General features: G+C 40.7%; 1 protein-coding gene across 1 annotated transcript; it reads right to left on the reverse strand.

The window, feature by feature from the left end:
- On the reverse strand, positions 1-956 carry LOC125382887 (C-type lectin domain family 4 member M-like). Its single transcript, XM_048401047.1, has 2 exons — positions 758-956; positions 1-277 (listed from the first exon to the last, which is right to left on the reverse strand). Exons 1-2 carry the CDS (start codon positions 918-920, stop codon positions 66-68), a joined length of 375 nt encoding a protein of 124 aa, XP_048257004.1. The 5' UTR covers positions 921-956; the 3' UTR covers positions 1-65.
- Between the last annotated feature and the right edge of the window lie 12,921 nt (positions 957-13,877).

Genomic DNA, 13,877 nt, shown 5'->3' on the forward strand with positions numbered 1-13,877 from the left:
TATTCAAAAAGGTGGTTTCTCATTGATGTTACATGTACACATGTGGTAAGTTGTTATTGTGGCTGTTACAGGGGAATCTCACAGATGTACCGGCGTCGAAGGTGGCAGTAGAGGTCACTGATCCCCCAGCTGTCCAGCTGACCACAATCTTCACCGCGACTGTTGTCTGGCTCCCCCTTCCCCCAAGCGGGGACATTTGTGGATCCCGTGTTCCATTTAAACCCAGTTTTTGAGCTTCGTTTCAGACCAGTCCACACATGGAATGCAGTGTTTGTTTCTGAAAAAGTAAAATGCAAGAGTTAGATAAAAGTAAAATGTTTTTCATGGCAAGAGTTAAAAATGTGTCATTTTACGAAGAGTTCAAAGAAGTGCCTACGACATTGGCTAAAAATGGTTGTACTATTCGATGCAGTTCCATGCCTTCACGCCGCGGCGTCACGGAAGGGCGTTCTGACCGTGAAAGGTCCTTCGCATTTGTTTGACCAAGGTTTCACAGAAATCGGCTGATAACTGTGTAATGATAGCCCGGTTGACACCCGATGGCTTTTACTGACATTGCCAGACAGCACATTTACCTCACCGTCAAGCATCAGCGGTCATATCTTTACAGTAAAAGACCATTATTGAATAACTGGAATATCGTTAAGTGCAATGATAAGCTACGAACGAAAGCAACATATGTTTCATGTAGCCACGAACTTATTTGTTTGCCCTTATGGGTTTATTCCCCAGTAAGGTTAGAAGGAAAATCTCTTACGTGCGTTTCCTCCTTTGGGTCCCAAAGCAGTCATATATCCAGCAATGAGTCCATACTTCTCTGGAGTGTCCAGATCGATGAGACGGCCACGTGTCCTCCGACATGCATCCACAGCATATTGGTAGCTTCTTGCATCCGCAAAATCACTCAGTTTGAAGCACATCTTGGGATTCTCAGTCTTCGTGTATCCATCAGGACAGATCACTGCGGGGTGGAGTCGAAGAAATGAGAATAAGCTTAACAGGTTAATGCTAACACAGTATTGCCCTCGAAACAGTCAACTACCTTTCGTAAAACATTACTTGGTGTTGGTTTTTGTTTGTTGTTTAGTGCAGCACTCTGCATTATCCATGCTATATGACGTCGAACTGTAAATTATCCAATTTGGAAAAGATAATCCATTGATTGATATTATCAGCACCATTCAACGCCGCCAGGATATTCTAAAACGCTATCATCCATCTTACAGAGATGGTACACATGATAGCTGATGTGTACCAGCTTGAGATACTGTAACTCTTGAAATCAATGCGAGTGTGAAGTTAATGCGAAAACTGCACGTGGTCTTTGTTCGCATTTATTAAACTTCGCATTTATGTCTCCAAAATGATCATCAACAATAAGGCGGCGTCATTGCACACTTTGAATAGTGGAAATACCAACTTGAATATATACAAAAAACATGGTTTATTGAGCAGCAGTTGTAACACGTACATAACAATGTCATTTAAAGAAGAAGAGTTACACAATAGGCATCTGGCGAGTTATCACAGCTGGGGTCAAGAGTTCTACCCACTCGTGTCAAACTAGGCATCATTAACCATTCCAATCAGTGAACTGTTCTTGGTTCAATTATTTTATTGCCTTTGAACTTCCGCAGTGCCTGTCAACAAAATAAACATATAAACTGTGTGTTGTTTTCAGGTAAAAAAACTGTTTTTTGTTATTACGGAAGTACTTTACTCAGTGCTAATAAGCGGTGATATTTGCTGTTTGATTAGATTAAGGTAAGGATGTGTATCATTCCACTGGGGACGGGTTGTGGGAGCCGCATTTTTAGCTAGGGGTCAGCAATTTGGAGACGCATTAATTTCAAGATTCACAGTATATCTGAAGTGTTTAGGCAAAACAGCACGTGTTTGGAAATAAATGCTTTCGTAAGTAAATGTTTATACTAATGTTGATACAAAATACTACCTACTTGTTGAAATGTGGCTCTGATCGATGTCACTGGTGATGTTGTTGCACACCTTAATGGAACTTGGATGTCGATGTCCAATTTCTGATATTTATAGATTGCTTTGATATTCAATTTCGAGGATTAACCATATCAAACTATACATATGAAATACAAACAGGGTCATTTGTTAACCTTACTGTAATTGTTTTGTTCGTTGTTTTACGCCCCACTCAAACCGCAATATTCCATCAATATGACGGCGGTCTGTAAATAATCGAGATAATCCAGTGATTGACATCATGAGCATCGATCCACGCAATTGGAATCCGACAACGTGTTTCAACGTGAGCCTGACCACCTGATCCCGTTACTCGCCTCTTACGACAAGCATAGTCGCCGTTTACAACAACCATGGGTGGCTAAAGACCTATTCTACCCCGGATCTTCATGGGTTTCACCCAACTATGAGCTTTATCTTCCTGTTTTGTAAATAGTAACTGCCGTGTACAGCATGAAGGATGGGTGTCCGGAAAATGCGTGCGTATCTCCTCACGTTCCTGATGTTTGTTGAAAATTCAAGGAACGCACATATTCCAAAATTGCAACAGTTGATTCAGCGTTTATTCCCAAAGGTAGTTTCTACTTGATGTTACATGTACACATGTGGTATGTTGTTATGCTGGCTGTTACAAGGGAATCTCACAGATGTAACGGCGTCGAAGGTGGCAGTAGAGGTCACTGAGCCCCCAGCTGTTCAGCTGACCACTGGCTCCCTCTTCCCCCAAGCGGGGACCTTTGTGGATCCGGTGTGTTTTATTTAAACTCAGAGTGAGTGAGTATGGTTTTACGCCGTTTTTAGCAATATTCCAGCAATATCACGGCGGGGGACACCAGAAATGGGCTTCACACATTGTACCAATGTCGGGAATCGAACCCGAACCACTAGTCTACCCGACCGCCCCTTTTAAACTCAGACCAGTCCACACAAGGTATACACTGTTTGTTTCTGAAAAAGTAAAATGCAAGAGGTAGATGGCAGGATGTCTGTAGGTCCAATAAGAAATCATATACGAACATTTTAAAGAAAGAAAAACGACTTTAGCTGAAAAGTGGTTGTTATAATCTAGGCAGGCTCTGACCGTGGAAGGTTCTCCACCACAATTGTTCCGGAGATGTCCCACACGTGTTTAATGCTCTGTGTTGCCCGAGGGAATGTGAGGATGTCCTGCTCCTGAAGCATGTAGTGGGAATCCAACTGTTTCTGGCACATGAAGCAGCGTTATGTGCAAGGGGTAGTCAGATTGGCGCCGGCATGTTGTCTAGACATTACTGTAAAGGGACCCCCCCTCCCCCTCTCCCACATTCACGATATGCTAGTCTATTCCTTTCGTCGAGCTGTTCAAACCCGACACCATACAAATACAATACTATTTCCAGAATCATAGGAAATCTCCACTAACAGCAGAGTGCATTGTACGATTTCGTTTATATCATACCAATGTACTTATGAATTACTATAAAAAAAAGTTATGACACCAGGTGTGTCTGCCCCACCAGTGACAGTGGTCATAAACACATGCACATGCAAGTCACTTGCCCTGCAGAAAAATCAGTAATACTTGTTGGAAGATTTAATTACGACTTGAATGTTGAAAACTTGACCAAGGAACTGTTGAGTCGTATGACGCACTTTCAAAATCTTACAAGAAAGAACATTCTAAATTGTACCTTAAAAGTTGTGAAATGTAGACACAACAGGCTGGAGCTGCAGGAATATTGCTCGATATAAAGTGAAAGTTGACTATTTGAAAGATGAAGTCATCCCTGTTGTCATACAGTCTTGTGGAGCGTGTTTTGTCAAATATAAAACAAATAGGTCTGTTTGACTGGTCTCAGTTATTTCTATTTCAGATGGGTAAATTAATGAAAGAGAAGTTGGCTAGTTATCATTGAAAGTCGGCTCCACGCCTCAGCTACCTTCTCTTTCCAAATGGCGCCAATGAAACCAAGCAGCACACAATTAACACAAAGTAGCAGTAGGTTACACAATAGGTATAATAAGATACTGCAGCTGCTCAGAACATGCTTATGCATTTAGTCCAGCGCTTTTATTATTATGTACAGATTAAAATATAAAATGCCGATAAGAGGGTTTGGGTGATCCTGGCACAGTCAGGCTGGTTAGGCTCATCCTCAGCCCAGGGCCCTTGTCCCCTCTACACGCAGCCCAGACAGCGAATGGGACTTCCAGTCGAACTCACCGAGAACGTTTCGGAGAATGTGAAGACTCCCCTCCACTGCAGCCTTTTGCATTATCCAGATTGTCAGAAGGCTTGTATGCCTGGTTGAAAAACCCGGGTACTCTCCCAATGTCAGTCAACAGATTAGGAGGTACCAAAACCTGAGGCACCGAGAATAATTAATTTTATTATTAATTAATAAAATACATTATTTTGGTAATCTTACATTATTCCAATTCAAGGGGCTTTCTCCCCCTGCATTTGTGTTCCACGGTCGAAGGGAAGCTACTCTTCCTGGTTTATAGTGCAAGGGAAGCGACTCTTCCTGGTTTATTAGTGCAAGACACCTTATCAGTGTATTATTCAGGAATTGTTCTTCATATGCTCTAAACAAAGGGAAGTAACCCATGTTGCAGCTGAAATTAGTTGCTACATCCTTTTTTCATCCACACAACCACACCGGTAACACGTTTTTTCCATCCCATCCCACCCATTACTTCTCATTTTAAACGTATATATCTATATAACATTTCCTCAGTTGATAGTTAATCTAATTTCAAGTATTTGTATGTATCAGGAACATGTACTGCTGTTTTTTCCCCCTTTATATTGTAGTTGTGGCAAGTTTTGGACAATTCAGTATATGCGAGGCAAGAGCTGTCCTGGCATAAACATACGTCGAACAAGTCACAGGGGCTTGTATGTGCACAACAGGAGAAGAATCTGGACTTGCACATTCTACACATTACATCACACGACAGTTGGTTTGTATGCGTCGCGGAACACTTTTGGGCTGGGAGTAGTGATTTTGGTGTTTTGGGGGTATTTGAGGCATACCCTCTAGGCCCTATTGTATAATGGTGTTTGAAGAGCCTACAGCAGACCCCCTATGCGCTTTTCCCTGGGGGGTCCCATCATTTGGCTTCGTATGTTTTTTTCCCTCGGAGCCGCGTTTGCTGTTCTGTCCGGGCACTTTCGGGTTGACAGTCAGCCGTGTTTAGCGTTTCCCAGCCCGGAGTGTTCTCCAGTCCTTGTACTTTTCTGTATATAAACCTATGGCCTTATACATCCAACTCAAGTCTTTGTGTTTTTTCTTGCAATGGTGCAGCATCTACTTCTGCTAAAGCATTATCCTAAAATAATGGGCAGTCGGACCACTTGGTACTTTGGATGCAAACGTGACATTTCGATAGCGAGGTCAGAATATTTGCCATCTTTTTCCTGAATCATGTCAATCACATTGGTGTTAAAAGGGACAGAAAATTCAGTGATATAAATGATTTCATTGGATTTATCAAAAAGAACAAGATCAGATTTGTTGACCTGATGTTGGCTGTAAACGGGCCTATTCCAAAGAATTTTGTATTTATCATTTTCCATGACGCCCTCTACATATTCCGGATCGTACCATGGATGGACTTCTGTGTCAAATCCACAATCATGGTGAAGACGGTAATAAAATGATCGCGCCACTCCATCATGTCGCTAAAGATACTGAGATACAGCTCTGAATTCTAGATTTTCTTAAGTCTACATTCGTACCCTTCACGAAGTTTTTCCTTGATATGGCCAGATTCCGGGGTAGAATAGGTCTTCAGCTACCCATGCTTGCCTTAAAAGGCGACTGACGGGATCGGGTGGTCAGGCTCGCTGACTTGGTTGATGCATGTCATCGATCCCAATTGCGTGGATCGATGCTCATGATATTAATCACTGGATTGTCTGGTCCAGACTCGATTATGTAGAGACCGCCGTCATATAGCTGGAATATTGCTGAGTGCGGCGTAAAACAACAAACAAACAAACAAACCAACTTCATATGGCCATATTGGAGTGTGTACCTAACCTGCATACCAAATGTATGTATAGGCCTGACCTTCCACGAGACGGTCAATACCTACCCCCATAAGTAAACTGACTGATCCTCCCTCTTCTACCTTGCCATGTTTCAGATGAAGAATGTTGCATTTGTCGAGTCCAAAGGACATGCCAATATAATCAGCAAAAGGGCTCGACACTGAGAATCTGTTTCATTAGTGCAGATTCTCCATTGGCAATAAGTTCAAGGTCCCCCATGTAAAGGTGGTGAGTAACTGGATGTACCTAACCTGCATACCATATGCATGTATAGGCCTGACCTTCCACGAGATGGTCAATACCTACCCCCATAAGTAAACTGACTGATCCTCCCTCTTCTACCTTGCCAGGATGATACCCTTCCTCTTTGCTAAGAAAAACGCTTAAAGGATTTCGTGACAAACAGAAAAGCACAGTACATTCCAGTGACCTCAAAATTCATTCGTGAGGCACAGAATCAGAAGCTTTCAGTGGTGTACCCAACAAATTGAGAGTAAAATTTAAGTAAGTTTTAGCCTCTTTAAAGATCATTTTCTGAACTAACAACTGATCTTTACAGCCCAACCTTTCACATATAACTGAAAGACTGTTCAAAGCAGCGTTAAACAAATCTCATTCTATCATTTATTCTTTGTCTACAAGAGTTTGAAAGTTGGAATATGACTGGAATACATCGAGTGTTCTTATCTGAGTGATTTTGGTCATAGTTTCATTTGTCAAAAAGCAACACCAACTCTAACAGGAGTAAAAGCATAACTTACCTGAAGAATCTGCTCCACGAAGAATATGGTAGAATTGTTCTTGATCTGCAGAATGTATGGAAGTTTTCTGCATAATGTATCAATATTATTTGAAAAAATTATTTAGTCGATAATTGCAGGTCATATCTTAGGCATTGAATAACTAGCATTATTCGTTTTCAGCAACGTTATTAGAATAAATGTAGAAATGCAACCTAATCTGTGAAGAATGTACTTCTAAGTACACTGAGGTGAAATTGAACTTGATCAAAGAGCATTTTTACATTTATACTATAAGGAAACAATTATGCATTCATAGATCTAGAGTTTGGGAACGGATACTGAAAATGAAGCGACGATAGGTTTATCTTACGCAACCTATTGCCTGTATTTACTCTGATTCATCGTGTATAAAGTGCAGTTCTACAGTCAGGATAGTATGTCTTGCCCAAAGGGTGTGTGATCAGGTTTACAAGCTTTCAAGGCCTTAGAAAAGCTTTCAAATTATCAACATGATGTCCGATGCAATTTCCTTTTGTGACTTTTTGTCTTGTGTTGTGTTTGTGACGGGTGCCACCGGTTGAGCGGGATATGTTTACCTGTCCTGCCAAACCCAGTATCATAACTATTGAATGGTAATTCCGAAATAAAGTCGGAATCGTACCATGGCTTTTAGTGGAGATTTCCTAAGATTATGAAGCGTTTTGTCGATTGTATTCATATCAAGATACTTTTCAATATTGTTTCAAACGTTTCTTCCCGATGCGTTAGTTGAAGTGTCATGTATTCGGGTTAATAAATGGAAGGGTTCGTCTCTTGGGCATATACACCTTAGTAAAATGTACAATGTGCCATGTTTTTTTTGTTAGTTTGTAATTGTGTTTCCAAGTCGGACTCATGATGAATTGAAGGTTGTGTGCATTTCTGGAGCATAATTCATATATTTAATAATAGTTAATAGTTTATAAAGTTCATTATGAAAAAATGTATACGCATGAGACACGGGTTAAACTGATGCCCGATGCGAAGGAGACATTTTATGGAATATTATCAATTGTGTTACCATGGTAATGCGTAGGACATTATGTTCAACATGTGAGAATCGAGTTCACTTCCGGAGACCAAAAAATATATATTAGTATATACGCTATCGTGTGACTGGATGTCAGGCCCATCAGTTGATTGTCTGGTTTCTTTCCGACGGCGTGGCACGTGTCAATGAAACTTCGTATATGTTTTTCTGAACCTCTATAAAAAGTAGTCAAAAATGCCTTTGATTTTAAGTATTATACCTGTAGTGGTTATTGTGACAGAATTAATAGTGTGGGGACCAAATCACGTTGCTGCCAACATCACACAGTTACAGAACACTGATGTCTCTTTCAATGACGAATCAAGACCATTCTGTGTTTGGGTTTGTTGTCCTGAGTCATCTTGACTCTTCGTGCATTCGATCATTAAAACTTGAGTGACCTGAGTCAACCAAGGTTACCACATTTCTGGCTACCCGAGTTGGCTAGATTCAACCCGAGTTAACCTGTGTTAATCAAGGATAACCTCGGGCAGTACCCGAAATACAACACAGAAGATGCAACCATAGATACAATACAAAATGGCTACCAGGAGACTTAGAAACACAACAATCACTAGGCTGGTTGGTTGGTTTGTTGTTTTACGCCGCACTCAGCAATATTCCAGCTATATGACGGCGGTGTGTAAATAATCGAGTCTGGACCAGACAATCCAGTGATTGATATCATGAGCATCGATCCACTCAATTGGGATCGATGACATGCATCAACCTAGTCACCGAGCCTAACCACCCGATCCCGTTACTCGCCTTTTACGACAAGCCGAGTCGTCTTTTACGGCAGGCATGGGTTGCTGAAGACCTATTCAACCCCCAATCACTAGGAGAGATTAACAAGTGTTCATTGCTTGACAAAGTTACCATTGTACCGTTTCCATTTAATGCATATAAAATGACAAGAGAGTTCAAAGTAACGCTTCTAATATCAAACGATGATCACCAAAGTTATTAACCCTAAATTTATTCATATCAACAATCGAAAGTTAAATTTCATATCAGAATACACATATACTATAAATACCTTGTTAATTATATTAATTATAATGCTTTTATTCATGATTGTATCTATAAATAAAACAAATTGTCTCCACTGATGCCAAGTTCCGCACCACAAGGATTAACAAGGCATGGGTAGCTTAGGTTAACCGAAATCACGTAAATGACGTTAATCAGTTAACATGCCAACATGGGTCAACCAAGGTTAACTTGGGTTATATCTTGGTCAACACGGGTTCAGGGTTTTCAAAACGAACGCAAGCGTTGACAACTTCGGGCAGTACCAGAAAGATAATGCATAAACTCCAACCTTAGATAAAATACAAAATGGCTGTCAGGAGAAGGAGAAAGGAGTTGTTGTACTGTAGTACACCACTGTGGGAGCTTAAAGGGGAAGTGTACACGCAAAAATCACTTTTGATCTTTTTCTAAACAAAACGCAATTTTAGAATTAATTAGTATCTGTGTTTGAAAATATACACTCATTTTTTTCACAGTGAAAGTAGGAAGCTCACAATAGTGTGAAAATGATATGCCGTTATGAGGCCTTCGTTTTTCGAGCTAAACAGGCCTGAGTTATCCCCCTTAGATTATGACGTAATTGGTGCCAATTCAACTGGGTCCCTCTCTATTCTCAACGCAAAAGATATCAAGTACCAGTTTGCGGTAAAACAACATGGCCTACGACACATTCCGGCGCAGTGGTGACTCAGCATAACACTATGCTGGCTGGCATCTGAGACGCTAGAATCACACACCTGTACCTACACCACGTGAAGCGGCTCTAACAAAGCATGATGACGTCATAATGTTTATCAATTGGCACCAATGACGTCATATTGCAAGGGGCATAAGCCATGGTGTTTTTGTTGTGGAAATAGAACACTTGGTAAATGTGAAAAATATAAATCGTTTTAATGCGAAAAATATGTTGATTAATTGTGATATTTTTATATTTTTGTCTATGACACTTTTAGGTTAACACTTTTAATGTGGAAAAAGTACAAGAAAAATAGGTTCATTTCCGTGTGAACTTGCCCTTTAACAAGTTCTCCACAAAACCGCCATTGAACCATTTCTATTCAAAGCCTGTACAACGACAAGAGAGGAGGAAAGGACATATAACCCAGAACATCAAAGTTGCATTACACATTCTCAAGTATTATATATACCATCAATGCCTAATAATAATAGGGGGCACGGGTGGCCCAGTCGTCTAAGGCGCCGCGATTCGCTGTGCAGAGTTGCGTCCTTTTGGCACGCGAGAAAACTATGATTGTGGGTTCGAATCTCGGTTCGCCCCGATTATGTTTTTAGGTTTCCCAACACCATACCCGTGCTCGTGGGTTTCACAGAAGTGGTAAACGTCTGAGACCTGCATCACTTCGGGCTTTCCTCCCACATTAATCTGACACGCCGCGATCTAACTGGAATAGTGTTAAACGCGGCGTTAAACCCAACTCACTCACTCACTAATAATAATATATTTACAAAATGATTTTATTCATGATTGAATCAATAAATGACAGTAATATTCTTTAAAGAAGAACGCCTCCATGATCTAGTGGATAGAGCGTCTGACCGGAGAGCGGAAGCTCGGTGGTTCGATCCCTGGCCGCGTCACACTTTAAGATGGTTCTTGTTGTTACCCTGGCTGACGCTCAGCAATAATTGTACGGCTCGAGGTGAGTATACTCAGTAGGCTGATACTATAAAACCGGCGTCAGTCCGTGCACGCGCATGTACTCTAAGCTCTCTCTGTCTGTCTGTCTGTCTGTCTGTCTGTCTGTCTGTCTGTCTCTCTCTCTCTCTCTCTCTCTCTCTCTCTCTCTCTCTCTCTCCACTTCAACTCACCCGGGTTTTCAATGAAGCGTACGTAAAATTTCGTTCAATACGCTTCTGAGAGAAAATATATCGATTATCAAAACAAGGGAATAACCAGTCTACATTATCCGCCGAAACAGTGGCAAATTAACTGTGAAAACAATGTGAGTGGATCCCTGAAAATTAGGGGTGGGGGGGGGGAATTAAATGTCTCCCTCATTTTATTGTTGCGCATTGTCCTCTAGAAGTGTTGGAATTCAAGGCGTGGACTTTGCTGCTAGTAGGGATTTCTTTAGATCACGGAAGGAATGTCGCTTTATTTAAACTAAGGAGATATTTTGACGAAAAGATAATACACACTTGAAGGAAATGAACCATGCAGATATTTTCCATTCAGTTATTCTCACCAAAGATTGCATTATAGTCTGAAATCACACGAAAGTTTGGAGCGTGAGAAAACGGTTAACCTGGAATTCCTTTTTACTTGGAATTATGTAAATTCACGAATTCTTTTTGTGTGTGTCAAATTCCCTTGTTTTCATTTCGCCAATCCAAACATATATCCTGATTCACACGTTGAAAGAAACATATCACTGAGAAGGGGAGCACTATTGCTGCCTATGGGGATGCCTACTTCTGGCCAAAAATCCTATCATCAAATTTCACATAGATGGCGACTATGCTTGTCGTAAAAGGCGACTAACGGGGTCGGGTGGTCAGGCTCGCTGACTTGGTTGATGCATGTCATCTATCCCAATTGCGTGGATCGATGATGATGTCCATCACTGGATTGTCTGGTCCAGACCGCCGTCATATAGCTGGAATATTGCTGAGTGCGGCGTTAAACAACAAACCAACAGAACAAGCTTTTATTGCATGTAATTTATTTATACCCACTTGGGAGTCCCACTTCTTCTGCATTAGATCGATGTAAGATCTAATGACAGGTTTATAATCACTGTATGGTATAAGAAGTGGAGTCACAAATTTGTCGAGTGCTGCTTTTGCATCAGCATCAGCCATTGTATTACCAACAATTCCAACATGGCTGGGTAACCAACAAAAGACGATGTCGTATTGGCCAGTAGTAAGGTTATTATGTAGTTCTATGATGTCGAGTAAAATTGGATGCCGACACGAAGTGTTTTTAATAGCCTGAAGATAGGAGAGAGAGTCCCTGTATGTTTAGTCTGCTTATTAATATACTAGACACATGGAATATCCTATATATCAAATACTTTTTAAGAAGTTTTCTACCGGAAGTTTAATTATTTCATTACAAATTTAAAAACCTTGAAACGTTTCTCCCTACCTAACACACTGGGACGGTTCACCACCCCTTGTATTTGCGACTAACAAAGTAGTTTCGTGTTTGCAAAATCTTAACAAAACATAAACAAAAGCAACAAAACTCATTTAGGGGCATGAAAGTTCTGTATCACACATTTAGATATGATTATATATAAAATCAACTAATACAGGCTGGTCAAGTAACAAAAATGGCGCATTGCGAAACAAAGAGTCTCGAACAGACGAGTTAAGTGAGAAATTTACAGTGTGTAACGGAACATTTTCAAGAGAATAACAAACGACAAGATAAACAAGCGATATCAACTCCATCAATGGCCATCTGTCATTATCTTGCCTTGGCAATGTGGAACTAACGTAAAAAGGAAGGCAACAATTTGTGTACGGGGTAGATACTTACGATAAAGGCTGACAATTTGAGGGGAGGTCATTCTTGTATGACAATAGTTCCGTCAAAGTGTTGTTTTCACAGAAGTGAAATATCAACAAGCGTATAGTCGACGAAGTCATCTATATCCCCCGCCATTTTAACACGTTATGGTCCTAAACCAGGTAACTGACCCAACATTTCTCTTAGGCCATGTCAAAAGAGCTGCAATGGAAATTCTTAAATACAAATTTATAAAATTCCTAAATAGCAAAAGGCACCAGTTCAGCATGAGTCTGATAGACATGCAAAGTTTCGTAGAGAAATATTTAACAGTTTCTGAGTTATGCTCCGGAAACAATTTGGGGACGCACGCACGCACACACACACGCACACACGCACGCACACACGGACGAAACCCATTTCTATATCCCCCGCCAACTTCGTTGGGGCGGGGGATAATTATCTTCACTGCAAATTTCACATTTCTCAACCTCGGAAAACTCAGTCTTTCCCACTTCAGTATATAATAAAATGATATTAATTTATTTTCTAATGTCACCACGTTCAGAGACAAATGGCCATGGACGAAGGAATGATGGTTTCCCTTTAGGTTGTCTTGTGTAATTATGCTGTACAAAAGTCCAAAGTTGTCTTTGTTTGTTTGTTTATTGTTTAACGCTACACTCAGCAATATTCCAGCTCAAGCCAAAAGTGTTGTGTGGTTTTGGCAGATGTTTTCCTCAGTTGGTTGGTTGGTTGCTTGTTTAACGCCGCACTCAGCAATATTCCACCTATATGACGGCGATCTGTAAACAGACAATCCAGTGATTGACATCATGAGCATCGATCCACGCATTTGGGATCGATGACATGCATCAACCAAGTCAGCGTGCCTGACCAACCGATCCCGTTAGTCGCCTTTTACGACAAGCATAGTCGCCTTTTACGGCAAGCATGGGTTGCTGAAGACCTATTCTACCCCGGATCTTCACGGGTCTCCATGATTAGAAGGAAACGAAACTCAAGATGTATTCTTGACATTTAATAAGGTCAAGGCAATAAATGCTATACTGCCTTCAAGATCATCTGAAATAGTTTGTGTAACATAATGTAAATAACGTTGAATAGTCCACTATATATTCATTGAATTATCTGTATCAATTTGAATGTAAACTACCGGGCAAAAGAAAGTTTCCACCGACTTCACTTGACCAAACACCAAAAACAAAGGCATATGTGAGATTTATGATGATTAATTTATAAACAGAAATAATTTTCCATGAATTAGAATGAAAATGCATTGTAATGCCGATATTGCATTCTCCGCAATACACAAAGAAAGAGTCAAGGGGTCCAAATTAAAAATTACACAAATCAGAGTTCATTGAAAAAGTGCATGAAGAGTCCATTAATGACACAGTAGTCGGGTAACACGTCATCAATAGCGAGTGTGACCACCCTGGGCATCCATGCACGCCAACACACGCCTCCTCATTGACGTCGTCAGTCGGCGGA

This window comes from Haliotis rufescens, unplaced genomic scaffold (assembly GCF_023055435.1).
Source record: "Haliotis rufescens isolate VD_foot unplaced genomic scaffold, xgHalRufe1.0.p SCAF_21, whole genome shotgun sequence".
Classification (NCBI taxonomy): domain Eukaryota; kingdom Metazoa; phylum Mollusca; class Gastropoda; order Lepetellida; family Haliotidae; genus Haliotis; species Haliotis rufescens.

Excerpts from the sequence above, each read along its gene's own strand:
- LOC125382887 (XM_048401047.1), bottom strand. The coding sequence starts at position 920 with ATGTGCTTCAAACTGAGTGATTTTGCGGATGCAAGAAGCTACCAATAT. Across the intron at positions 278-757 it reads ACCCAAAGGAGGAAACGCAC|AAACAAACACTGCATTCCAT; the intron begins GTAAGAGATTTT and ends TTACTTTTTCAG.